Source organism: Ictalurus furcatus, chromosome 8 (genome assembly GCF_023375685.1).
Source record: "Ictalurus furcatus strain D&B chromosome 8, Billie_1.0, whole genome shotgun sequence".
NCBI lineage: Eukaryota > Metazoa > Chordata > Actinopteri > Siluriformes > Ictaluridae > Ictalurus > Ictalurus furcatus.
This window is the reverse complement of record NC_071262.1, coordinates 13,240,107-13,253,489: the sequence shown is the minus strand read 5'-3', so window position 1 is coordinate 13,253,489 and position 13,383 is coordinate 13,240,107. Positions and strand designations below refer to the sequence as shown.

The window sequence follows — 13,383 nt, the reverse complement described above, 5'->3', positions numbered from 1 at the left end:
CACACACACAAAGGCACCCCTCGGTGGCTTATTAAAAACAGCTCCAAAGGCAGCTATCTCAGCCAGATCTCACACTAATGGGCTGGAAGTGGAGAAGTGAAAAGCTTCCTCCCTCTCTTGCTCAGGGACTGCACTCTTCCAGGCCAGTCATTAGCCCAAGCATGGAGGCTGGGTTAGCCTGCTGGTTTTTTCATTCACGTGAGTGCAGGTGCTGTCCTGGCATCAGGCACGATTACATCTGACCTGAGCTAATGCTCTTTACTCCACTTTTATTGTGATGGTGATTCATTGTGATGAGAGTTGCTGGAGCTGCACGCTAAACCAGCAGCAAATGGCATTCCAATCCTCCCAGCAGGACACACTCGAGCTGCGTTGCACAAATTTACCTGTTTGTCCTTAACTTGCATCTTCCAAAATGGAGAGGTCTGGTGCAGTGCTGATCTGTTATCAGGGTAAAATATATAACATGATGTGATGTTATAGTAAGCAGTTACAGTGAAACTGGCAGTGGGAAGAGTGATCTGATTCATATCTCAAGCTCACTCATGAATAATAGGTTTATTTGTCTTTTGCCATTTGATCATCTTGCCAGATCGCTTATTTTACTTCAAAGCAGAGTTGAAGTGAATCCTGCTATTGACTTGAACCCTTCCAACAACACAGTGTACTATCAAAAGATAAACATGGGTACTGCTATGTAAAGCGAGTGAAAGGACACAGAAATGAGGACACATGACAGTCCTTCATGATCAAATGAATCAGTCACACATGAATGCTTGAATGCTTTACCCTGTATACATTGTGAAAGAGTTTTTTTTGTCACGTTAAAGGAATACAGTGTTTTTTTTAGGCTAATTTCTGTGCATGAGCATTTGCTGCCGAGGAAAGTTTATTCAAAATGTACTTATAATGGAAATCTAAGGGCACTTGTTGGTGCATCAGTAAACATTGATGTGCAAATGTATGTAGAATGTGTTTAATCTGCTGTACTTTTAAAGTAGTGATGCATTGGTATTATATAGATGAATATTATGAATAGAGGAGTTTAGCAAATGCCCAGTAATAACTGAGTTTTGAGGGAACAGGTTTTCTGTACTTTTCACAAAATTTTAAATAATCAAAATTATTGTCTGCCGTAATCATACGTGTGATACAGAAGCAGTGGATAGAGATTGGGTTAAATTGTGGAGTATTCCTTTAATATCCTTAGTCATGCAAAGCATATCACCAGACTTTTTTCCCCTCTCTCTTGAAGTTAATAAGCTAATAAGAAAAATATAGCCGAGTCCTGAAGACTTTGTCTCAGCAGAAAAACTTAAAGGAACAGCTTTAGCTTAAAGCTCTGACTTTCATAAATGTTAACGATCTCCTTACAGAAAGCCTTACTAGAGCTTTGGATATTAAATAATATCAGTTATTTAAAGCTGCTTATTGTTTGGCCTACAAGTCCCTGTAAATGAGTTGTTACTATAGAAAGGATAACACATTAGAGCGAGCTGATTCACATACCCTTGTATTTGCCTTGCAGCAGGTACTATTGTCCAAGCCCTACTGTTATAGAAGATTAATAAACACCTTCTGACCGGGTGGATTGAAGAATTCTGCATTGCTCAAGGAGGTGTCTGATTAGCCAAGAAGATAATAATGCACACACGATGTCAATGCCGCAGTTCATATTGGGACAGGCTTCAGGGAGGCTTCTGCAGGCTCATTCGTGATAACATTGTCCATGACTCCTGCAAATGCACGGTTCCTTATAGCACAGATATTCATAAGCTGGGCTTTAGAGGATTGCAGAGAACAATCAGAGGAGAATAAAGGCAGAGTCCTCTGAGGCCACATATGATACTGGTTAGACTGAGTGTGATGGCAGGAAATGGTACATTTCTGTTTGGATTATTGAGATGCAGAATGCAGTCTGCTCACAGACATTAGGTGTGTCGTTAGTGGCATCTTGTACATGGAAGCACACCTGCTTACACACAAAAACACACTGCGCACACACAAAAACTCACTGTTGCAGCATCAAACACAGGTTTGCATTCACAGACAGGGGCAGGAGCATCCCAGTTCTCCTTAGATGTTTCCTCGTTTTTATTTCATCCTTTCATCTACCCACACGCATGCACGCACACACACACACACTGAAAGACTGGGAGTGATGATCATACTGTCTGCATTCCTTCTTCAGTCAGTGTCGTCTGTTTCTTTAGTTCAGAACAGCAGACAGTGGCCAAGTTCAAATGTCTTTAATATGACCTCATACTAATGTCACTTTTTCTTTCATTTTTTATGTTCATTATAAATATTTAAAGAAACAAATGACACTGAAGACACATTTGAACTTTTGTTCAGGCTTGTCTGAAGTCTTCCCTGCCTTATTTATGGCAATTATATGCAGTCACTGTTAGATGAATTATCTTGAGAAAGTCCATGGAAAAGGCAAGGTTTAAATTGCTGAAAGATTTGCTTTCTCAGGATGTATGTGGTGAGGATGATGGAGTGACAATGAATGTTTGACTGGGGCTGTTTGAAAGTGCATTTTTGACACTGTTCAGCTGTCCTTTCTCCGCGATGTACTGAAATCATGTTTTCTAGGTGTAGGCTGTTTGACATTTAATTTCAGTGATTTTGTAAGCGAGAGTGTTAATCCCTAGGGCTTGACACATTCTGGTTGCTCGGCGGAAAGAAACCATGTCTGTAGCTCCCACACTGGGAGTATTGACGGTCAGATTCATGTCTGTGCACTGATGTTCCCTGGAGATGTTTAGTATAAATCTTGGCACCATAAGAAATTGGGTTTGGGAAGTGTTTGTGACTGTCTCTGTTTGCCTGAAGCATACATCCTGGAACCCCACAGGGGCCGATAATATATATATGTGTGTGTATGTATGTGTGTGTGTGTGTGTGTGTGTGTATAATATAATTATATATTATAAAATATACTGCACATGGTGAAAAAACATTTGTTGATTTCAAATTGTATGTCCTAAATACATAGAGAACAGCAGGAGCAGGAATAATGGAAATAGTGTATGCGAATGCCATTTATGTGCACGTCTTTTGATATGGATGATCAATTAAAAAGGTTTTTTTACTATTTGTTTTTCTTTGTGTTTTCATTTGTTCTAACACATTCTGCCTCTCTGCCTCACATCTTGCCCTCTTGTGTTCTCTCTCTCTCTCTCTCTCTCTCTCTCTCTCTCTGTAGGTCTGTATAACTCAGTGGACAGTTGGATGATCGTGCCCAACATTAAGCAGAATCATTACACTGTGCACGGGCTTCAGAGCGGTACCCGCTATATATTCTTTGTCAAGGCCATCAACCAGGCTGGCAGCCGCAATAGCGAGCCAGCACGCCTCAAAACCAACAGTGAGTTACTCACACCACATCAAGGGAAAATACAAATGTTTATAAGAAAAAACCTTAATGAATGACATTAGAACATTTCTGTACTTGATAATTATGCATATTGTTGGGTCATGTTCAAAATATGCATTCGGTTCTTCAGTACCTAACTTCCAGAGGATGTATGATTGATAAGAATGACTCTCTGCACCTAATGCAAGATTTTTATTTAAGTTCCCTTCTGACTGCTCAATCTGTCAGTGAAGATGTGTAATCAGGTAAATTATGTAGATCTGTCATACACTGTTCCATCAGTTGAGAGCAACTGAACCTGATGATAAAAATAGCACTGTTGTGCAGCGTGTGTGTTTGTGTCCAGATGTCATCTGCATTCTAACACCTCATCGTTCCTTCTCTCAATCATGTTACAAAACACCCACAAGCTCTAGAAGATATTATTTAAATGGATGACTGGATGAGAGGCTTTATGCTGCTCTGAGGTGGTGTAGTGGTGAAATACAGGATGTCTGGAAGCAAAGGTTAACATTTCATCCTCCTATAGTTTCCTCTATTTCTCTCTGCGTCCGCCTGAGTTATCACACCCAGACTCGGCACCTCTTTTTGCTTTATGTGTGTTTGACCAAGGCATTCCTTGATTGCATTCCTGTTGCGTTGGCTGGGGGTTTTCAGTGCACTTAGTTTACTGTGTTAGTTCATGATAAAGACAGGCTTTAAATGGTGAGGCAGCAAAGGCCATTTATGGGAAATGTTCTGTAAGAGTCATGTTACTCAGCAGGTGTGTTTACCAGAAACATCGCCCCATAGTGCCACGTGCAGGCTTCATAGTCTGACCAAGGCCACAGTGTCTCCTGTTCTTGTGACTTTGTGCATGTCCTTCATCTGTTTTCTTTCCCTCTTCCCCTACAAATACTTTCTCTCACAGCCACACACAGTAACACAATAGGTTACTCTAAAAAGCAGCTCTACTATTTGAATCCATTTACATAAGTTCTTTGTGTTTGATTAAGATATTCAGAGCGAGCAGATTCTGAAACACAGGCTTTTGTTTCCAGTCTCTGTCACAGCATGATCAGCTGCCTGTAATTATCCAGAAGCAGAGCTGCTGGTGACTGCATCATTAAAGTGAAGTTGCCGTGCGCACATTTGTGTGGTGTGCGTGTGTGTCTGTGGTGTGCGTGAGGAGACTAGCTAGCAACAAGAGTCAAGAAGAACTAGTCACAAGTCTTCGTGACTTATACTTGCATACAAGTATATAAGAATGTGAGATCTTGGTGCACATACCACACAAGGGCAAGAGCGCATTAAACTGTACATCTACACGAAAGTAGAAAATGCAAAAGTTCCTTTTTAATTAGAAATTGCATTCTACAATTTAAACCGTTTAGCATACAAGTGCATTTGGATATAAATAAGCCTTTTTTGTTCATTTTTATTTAAGGTGTCACCATCACGCAGATATGCCAAATTAAAAATTAAATTATATATATATATATATATATATATATATATATATATATATATATATATATATATATATATATATATATATATATATATATATATATATAATCAGTTCAAGTACAACATTGTAGACACTGATCAGCCATCAAATTAAAACCACTGATGGGTTAAGTGAATAACATTGATTATCTTGTTACAGTGGCACCTATCAAGGGGTGGGATGTATTAGGCAGCAAGTGAACAGTCATTTCTCAAAGTTGTTGTGCTGAAAGCAGGAAAAATGGGTCAAGCGTAAGGATCTGAGCGATTTTGACTAGGGCCAAATTGTGATGGCTAGACAACTGGCTCAGAGCATCTCCAAAACAGCAAGTGTTGTGGGGTGTTCCTGGTATGCAGTGGTTAGTGCCTACCAAAAGAGGTCCAATAAAGGATAACCGGTGAACCGATGACAGTGTGGCACATGGGGGGACCTACACAACATTAGGCAGGGAATTTTAATGTTATGGCTGATTGGTGTATATGCTTAATAAAATGGCATTTGCGATTCAGCTTGATAAATGAGTGACTGCAAATACCTGAAATTTCACTAAAGTTCACCATTTATGTGTAATAGTACTTCTAGGATGCTTCTGTGTCAAGCAACAGGGGGTGTTTAGACAAACATTTTAGTCAACTTAATAGGTTTTTTTATATATATATATATATATATATATATATATATATATATATATATATATATAAAATATAATATAATATGAAGGACTGGCATCCCTTCCAGTGTGTATTCATGCTTATTGCCCAGTGATTCCAGGTGTGAGTGTGTGTGTTTCTCAGAATACACTATATGTGATGGTATGTATTAAGGGTAAAATGAGTGTGTGTAAAATTAGGAAGTACGGGATCTAGTATTATATAAACCAAAACAAATTGGCACACTGCATGTGATAGGGGAATTTAGACCTTACTTGATTGTTGGGGGTGGTGGTAGGGAACAGCAAGTTGTTAAGAAGCCTGTCAGTTTGGGCAAAGAATCTGCTTCTGAGTCTGGCACACATGGCCTAAATGCTGCATGACCTTTTACCAGATAGCAGATGAGCAAAGAGACCCTAGGAGCACATTGTATGGCTTTACAGATGCAGTGCTTGTGATGCTTTCTCCCATTTTCGGGCTGTGTAAAGGGTCTGAGACAGTGCAATTACCAGGCGCATTACCCATGTCAGACCTTAATAGATCTTGTCAGGATGTTCTCAGAAGTATGTCTGTAGAACATGCCTGGCTCAACCATCCCTTACCGTAAGTCAGGAGTTATATCATGTCATATCATGCCTTAAGGGCAACCAAGGAGAAGAGGCATTGTCTTTTTGCAGGCTTGTAAGATAGAAACCAAAGCCACACTGACAGAGGCTATAAATGTGAAATAGCTGCCTCGAAGTATGTTGTGAGACTTTTTTTCTATCTTTAATATTCAGACTGTTTAGATTTGCAAGCCTCCGATGAGTTCCATTTTCAGTTAAAATTGAAAATACAATGTCGGCCACAAGGACAAGTGCAGTATATCTCAAATAGTCATTTAAGTGTCTGGTTAAAATGCCACTTCATCGAGTGAGTTCGGTTGAGAAATCAAGCTGTGCTGAAGTATGTCTCAATTAGTATGTTATCCTCAGTCAGTAAGTAATCTATACATCTCCATAGTATATATAGTATAGTGTATGTAATGTATCTGTGTTGATCAGCAACAAGATTGTGTGTGTGTGTGTGTGTGTGTGTGTGTGTGTGTGTGTGTGTGTGTGTGTGTTAGGAGGAGTAAAAAATTAGGAGGAGTAAAAAAAAAAAAAAAAAGACGACCATTGTCCTGGTGCTATTCCCACTTGTGTAGGAACAGAATGCGAGATGAAACACCCTTCCCTTCCAACCGCACTAATCAGCACTTATGTTTACATTGTGAACATGTTTTTGTCAGATCCCTTCAGAGTTATATATGTGGTTATCTTTCCCACCCCAAGTGCAGCTCTCTTGCACAGTCTGTTGTTTGCTAATATGGTGAATTTGGATGTTGTCGCTGAATTACACAGGCTTACTCCACATTCCTTGCATTAAAGGTGTTGGTTTATTTGTTGTAATAGGTAACAGGTATTTTGCTTCATTTGCACTGGCTATAGCATGCCACATGTCTGATGTGTGTGTATAGACATGTTTCCTTTTTTGCTTGCCAGACGCAAACCCCAATGGAAAGGCAAGACTGTACACGTGTGTTTGAGGAGGACTGCACTCGCCACGATAAGCAGTTTGAAAGACAAGAGCTCATTATTGGAAAGTCAGGCCAGGCACAGTAACTCACACTGCGTGTGAAGCTAGACATGCCAGCTGATCATTGTGCTGTGCTGTCACTCATTAGGACGGGAATCAGATGATTAGCTTCAGGCTTGGTTCAGGTTTGATTAGCTTGCAGTAGACATGCCTGGTCAGCTGATTGGCAACTTTAACTTGTCCATTGTGTGTCTGTGTGATTGTACCCTGCAATGGATTGGCACTCTGTCTAGGGTGCCCCCTGCTTTGTGCCCCGAGTCCCCTGGGATAGGCTTCAGGCTCCCCCGCGACCCTGTGTAGGATAAGCGGTACAGAAAATGGATGGTTGGATGCACTGGAGCATAGTAGAGTCATCGTAAAACTAGCTAATGCTAGTAATAATTAGGGCTGTGATGGTGGCCATGACGCCACGTTAATGTTTCTGCTTGAGTGGATACTATGACAAGTACAAAGTATAATGTTTTGTGTACAAGTGTAGTAGTAATAATAATAATAACAGTTACAATATTAATTTGTATTTATAGTCTACCATGTAGTGGGAGATTTTATGTTAATACACAAATTACATAATCACAATCCTTATATGGTGTTGTCTGTTAGTTTGTTTGAGCGCAGCAAAATCCAGTGAGGCGAATTCTGCTATTTCACTTCGGTTTCTGCCGCTGTGATGGATCTTTTTGGGAAACCAAATGTTACGTGGGCAATCTGGGAGCATTTTGGATTCGTGCCCAACGAGAGAGGTGATCCAATAAATTTGGATGAAGCCATATGTCGGCTTTGTGGGGGGAAAAAACGTGTTTTAAACGGGCAAACACTAACCTACAAATCTCAGGATCCATCTCCAGGCATGTCACCACGTTTTTTTATTTTATTTAATATTTCGATTTTTAACATATTATTTAGGTTACCGACCTACTGGTATTTCTTTCAAAGTTTGATAGGCTTGTGGTATACTACACTTGGCGGTCACACTAGGCTTTAGCGCTCCATTGACTTCCATTCAAACTTATCCGAAAATGGCAGACCGGAAATGCAAGCTTATGTGAAAAATATTCATACTATGCTGTATGATGAAAGGCCAAATTTGGCGAACTCTGACCCGCGAAATCGTATAACGTGAAGACGAGTGACCAGTAGATGATCGCGATGTCACTGACTGACCTTTTAGTAAAAAAAAAAATAAAAATTTTTAATGTAAGTGCTAATTTTAGCGGTATTGAGCTATCCTGTACTCTTCAACACAACTTTAAAAGGTTATAATAACAACTTAAAAAGAGAATCTGCCTGGTTTGCGGTGTCGTTGAAAACAGGAACAGATGGTATATTTGACAGATGGAAACAAAATTGTTTTTAATTGCTTCAAATATTGCCTGACATTTTACTGCTGTGAAGCAGCGAAAGTTTTGACGGATTATGTCATATTCTGTTCCCGGCCATATTCGCAGCGGCATCCGACAAAAATACGCATGCTTAAAGCCTAGCATGACTGCCCCATCAGGCTGTGTCTCTATTGCAACAACACGACACAACAAGGCTGTATTGACTTCACTGACAGAAGTGCTCAAATAAAGCCTCAATAAATTTTTTTCTAATTAGGTTTGTATTTAATTTAAGCCTATAAAATGATGTAATATTATTATTATTATTATTATTATTATTATTATTATTATATTATAATGCTTAACCAATGCGGCGGTAAAAAGCTGCCACCGTCACAGCCCTAGTAATAATCCCTAATAGCAAATGTATGCATACGAATTCACATAGACAAAATGAAATTTAATAAAAACTCATTTCTTAATGAGCAGGAGGTTCTTCATCATTTAACCAGCTTGTGCTAAAGTTCAAAGTACATTTCACATATGTCTCCTAGGTTTGTATTTCCAGCCCTGGTCCTTGAGTACCTCTACACTGCTTATTTTATCATATGTAACAGCCACTTTGAATGCTCGCTACATTTATTCAAGTGTTTTGAAATCAGGGAAAATGCTTAAATTGACCAAGCTTTAAAAAGCTTGTCCTAGACTAGCACATGTTCCTGCTGTCTCTTTGGATTCAGTCATGTCTTCTCATCCACAGGCCAGCCTTTTAAACTGGATCCAAAGACGGCTCATAAGAAGCTGCGCCTGTCCAACGACTGCCTGACCATGGAGAAGGATGAGAGCTCTTTAAAGAAGAGCCACACACCAGAGCGATTCAGTGGTACAGGTTCCTACGGCGCTGCTGGCAACGTATTTATCGACAGTGGCTGCCATTACTGGGAGGTGTTGTTAGGAGCGTCCACATGGTGAGCAAAAAATCACTACGGCACAGAAACAGTGCTCCTCTGGGCCACTTATTAACCTTGCACCAGTGCCATTTTGTTGCTGATTTACCAGCTATACACTGGTGTAAGTTAGTGAGACTGACTCGCTTTTACGAACCCAATTTATAGAAAGAAAATATCAACCAGCCCTACATCTGCCCTTCACCCCTATTTTATAACCCCAGCAAGCTCCACACAGTCAAAAATCTTTCAATCATCCTACTACAAATTAGTCCCCATGCGTGATATACACATTATCTAGTGTGCATGTTGTACATTAATGTATTTCAAGCAGCTAAAATTCCTTTTTTTTTCTTGATCCTAGAATCACTGCTTAGCAACCATTCCTATCCATTTTCCACCCAAAGCTAAAAGAAAATGTCAGCTTTGGATTTATCTGTGTGATATATCCGATTTTACCATCAGATGAACACAACCATCTACCCGTCTGCTCAAAGACGAGATATTTCTTCTGCTGTTAAATCGACTGGTTAAATGAGCTAGCTTTGACTTGAAATGAGCTAGGTTTGAATATAATAGAGGAGTATTATACTCCTGCAAAACATTTATGCTTTAACATCTCAAACATTGCTAAATTTAGACACGTTTGCTGAATCATCCTTTTATTTAAAGCCATTTTTATGCAGATTATTTAGTTAAGATGAACTTTAAAGTACTGCTTTCCCCATGTTAGCTGTGCAGTAACTTTACCAAGTCGAAAAAGCAAGATCAGTTAATACTGATAGCATTTGGCCTTAGTTTCTTTTTGCCATTATCCGTTTATGAATTTATCTAACGTGTTCTGATGGCCTTGTTGTCCACTTCTACCTGAAACCGTTCCTAGTCTATAAACAAATCTGTTTTGAAACATTTTGATCTACATAGCAGCAATTGTTGGGTTGGCTTATTATTCTGCCAAAATGAACACAATGTATTTTTTTTTTTTATACCTGCAACCATTGCATTCAAACCGCATCTTTTGCTGCAGGTACACCGTGGGTGTGGCGTACAAGTCGGCCCCGAAGAACGAATGGAACGGCAAGAACTCGTCATCATGGGTGTTCTCCCGCTGCAACAATAACTTTCTGGTGCGGCACAACAGCAAAGAGATGCTGGTGGAGGCGTCACTGCAGCTGCGGAGGCTCGGAGTGCTACTGGACTACGACAACAACACGCTGTCCTTCTATGATGCCATGAACTCACAGCACCTGCACACATTCGACATCTCCTTCCTGCTTCCTGTCGCCCCTACCTTTATGATCTCAAATAAATCACTGATGATCCTGTCCGGCCTGCCTGTGCCCGACTTTGTGGACTGCCCCGAGCAGCAGGACGGCAGCAGCCGGCAGCATGAGTCTCCATATGGCCTGACTATGAAGAGCTGCAACTGAGACACTCATGCCAACTGTTCCAGAGCGATCCAGGAACTTTTCCTCTAGGACCGGTGGTCTAATTTTGTCCACTCTGCTTCCTCACTTTTATTTTGGCCCCACCACTGACTCACATTGTTGATGATGTGGATAGAAGAGGAGGAGCTGGGATTGAAGGATGTGCAAATGTGTTCCTTGCTCATTGCAGTCAGGGGTGTTTGAGATGTGTTGCATGATTACTAGTCATGGATTATGAGATCTTTAATGGAGTGGGGAAAGTATGTAAATTATTCACAACTAATAGGTTGGTTTGCTTCTTTTATCAGTTTTACTATTATCCTTAAAAGCACTTTTTTTTTTTTTTTTTTTTTTTTTTTTAACATTTTTGAGTGCCCCTGTGTGTAAAAAGAGGGAAAAAAAAGAAACTTGACTTTGGACAGGGCTGGAGATTGTTTGAATATAATATAGTGGATTTATCTTCTAATAGAAAAAGGGATATAGATATGGCGTTTCTACTGAGGTTAACATTTAATAATATCCGATGAAACAAACTCACACTTTCACATTCAGGGAGAACAAGGAGAACATTTTCTTTGTGTTTTTGTCTAGACGTTTATAGCATGATGTGTATTTCCTCTGTGATTTGTTCCACTCTATTGGTTTCTTGTTCTGTATTTTGTGGAAAAGCATGACAGTCCCACTGCTGATTTTATAGACATGGATCTTTACTGATCCATGTAGTATTTTCTTTTATTGTAAAGCTGAATCCATCTCACCAAATCAGCCAGCTCATAAAAGCATTGTGGGTGAACTAAATCTCCAAAGGGCTTTACGGAATACATTGTACACTTTCACATAGAGATCGATTCAAACAGTAGAAAGGAGGGGCCAATTATAACGTTATTCAGCTCAGTTTTTCATTGGTTGTGACATTCTGCATGAAAGGAAGTCTACTTTCCCTTTTCCAACAATCCCATCTCATCACTGCTTTAGAAAGCTTTTTTTGCCTCATATATGATTTTCCTCAGTACAATATTCAGGGAGGAATCAGTGAATGATGTCCTAGACAATCATTTCTAACTTGCAGGCAAATAAAATACTGTGTAGCATGATAATGTGTACTGGCAATAGTGTATTGTACTTGAGCCCCTCCTCGAAACAGAAATGGGCGTCCAACTGAGCTATGCTGTCTCTGTGCAGCCTAGAGAGCAGACATACTACTGATGGCACTCTCCTGCTGCTGCTACTGTATAGTCATGTGTGGGGTGTCTCTCTCTCTCTCGTTTATTTTTCTGTCCATGTGGCTGCTCAGCTCAGCTCTCCCATCTCCCATGGCCAATTTTGCTTTTCGATGTTTTTGTGCTAAAATCCCAGAGCATGCTTCTGATCGCAGTGCTAATGCAATCCATTTTTTCCCACTGTGTAAGGTTACACCATAATATTCTTTCCTGTGTGTTCTGTGAGGTTATTATTAATACTATTGGAAACATACATGCACAATAAATGGGCAGTTGTTGCAAGAATTAATTTTTTCTCTGTAAAAGCTCTGCGAATTTTCAGCTGTCCAATATCTTGATTCTATATATTGTCAACTGAGTAGTTAAGATGTCATAGTGGACCCTAAACACAAAAGCAATATATGTAGATTGTGACAGTCCATTTTGAACACTTCCATTTCCATTTGACTTTTTTTTTTTTTTGGATTTTAATACTAATGACCGTTACATTTCAGAAGCCATTGAGGTTGAGTAACAGGTAAGCAAAGGTTTTCCAAAACGTCTTATTCAGGGGCTGTTCATCTCTAACTGACAGGTTTGAGTTGTTTGTTTGAGTGTGTCACTGGGTCCTTCAGACCAATTTTGAACTGCTTCCTATTAATATTCTACAGTATACTGTTTTGTAAGGAGAATGTGCAGCATAGAGATCACTGAACATTTTTGCTTTACTGCATATCAAGTTTACAACTAGCTGTGCATTTCTTTGCATTTAAAATCATAGACTGATGAACTATTTACATTTCCATTGTTCACTGATTACTTTTATGTCTACAATAAGGGGGGGGGGGGGAGAATGATTACTCAAGGTTTCATGGTTATTTCAGTTTTAATTAGATGATCAAACACTAGTGTGTTTATCATGTTTCTGTTTCCTTCGATCTATCAATTTTAGCAAGACAAGGCTGTAAATCATAGGGGGAAATATATATTATATGAAATTGTATAATATACAAATATATATGAACATTGTTATTTATGTGAGCTGAAACCCAATTAAAAAATCTGATCCCAAACATCTAGGTTGGTGTGTTTTGTTGTCCTTCCCTTACATTTGTATGCTCTCTATACCCAGATTGTGTCACAGAAAGAGAAGACTAATGATGCCAAGCAAGTGTGCTCACAAAACCCCACAGGCATGAGAGGCTAGAGAGGAGTCTGCTGCACTGGCAGGGTGCTGAGTGCCCACAGTCAGGAGATGGGGCATTGCCCATGCTCTTCAGCTGGCTCTCCTGGCACAGGGCACAGTTAGGCCAGAAAACCAAAGGGTGAGTTTTACTAAGATGGAATGCGTAG

The 13,383-nt window shown here is 39.7% G+C and overlaps 1 protein-coding gene across 8 annotated transcripts in view; it reads left to right on the top strand.

Annotated features, from left to right (window-relative positions):
- mid2 (midline 2) overlaps positions 1–13,107 on the top strand; it is a 162,843-nt gene extending 149,736 nt beyond the window's left edge. For all 8 annotated transcript variants that reach the window (XM_053630910.1, XM_053630908.1, XM_053630907.1 and 5 more), the window contains 3 exons: positions 3,212–3,373; positions 9,218–9,425; positions 10,432–13,107. In XM_053630910.1, coding sequence (XP_053486885.1) covers positions 3,212–3,373; positions 9,218–9,425; positions 10,432–10,834 — 773 coding nt within the window. In that variant the 3' untranslated portion in view covers positions 10,835–13,107. The remainder of the gene's footprint in view (positions 1–3,211; positions 3,374–9,217; positions 9,426–10,431) is intronic.
- The last annotated feature ends 276 nt before the right edge of the window (positions 13,108–13,383 follow it).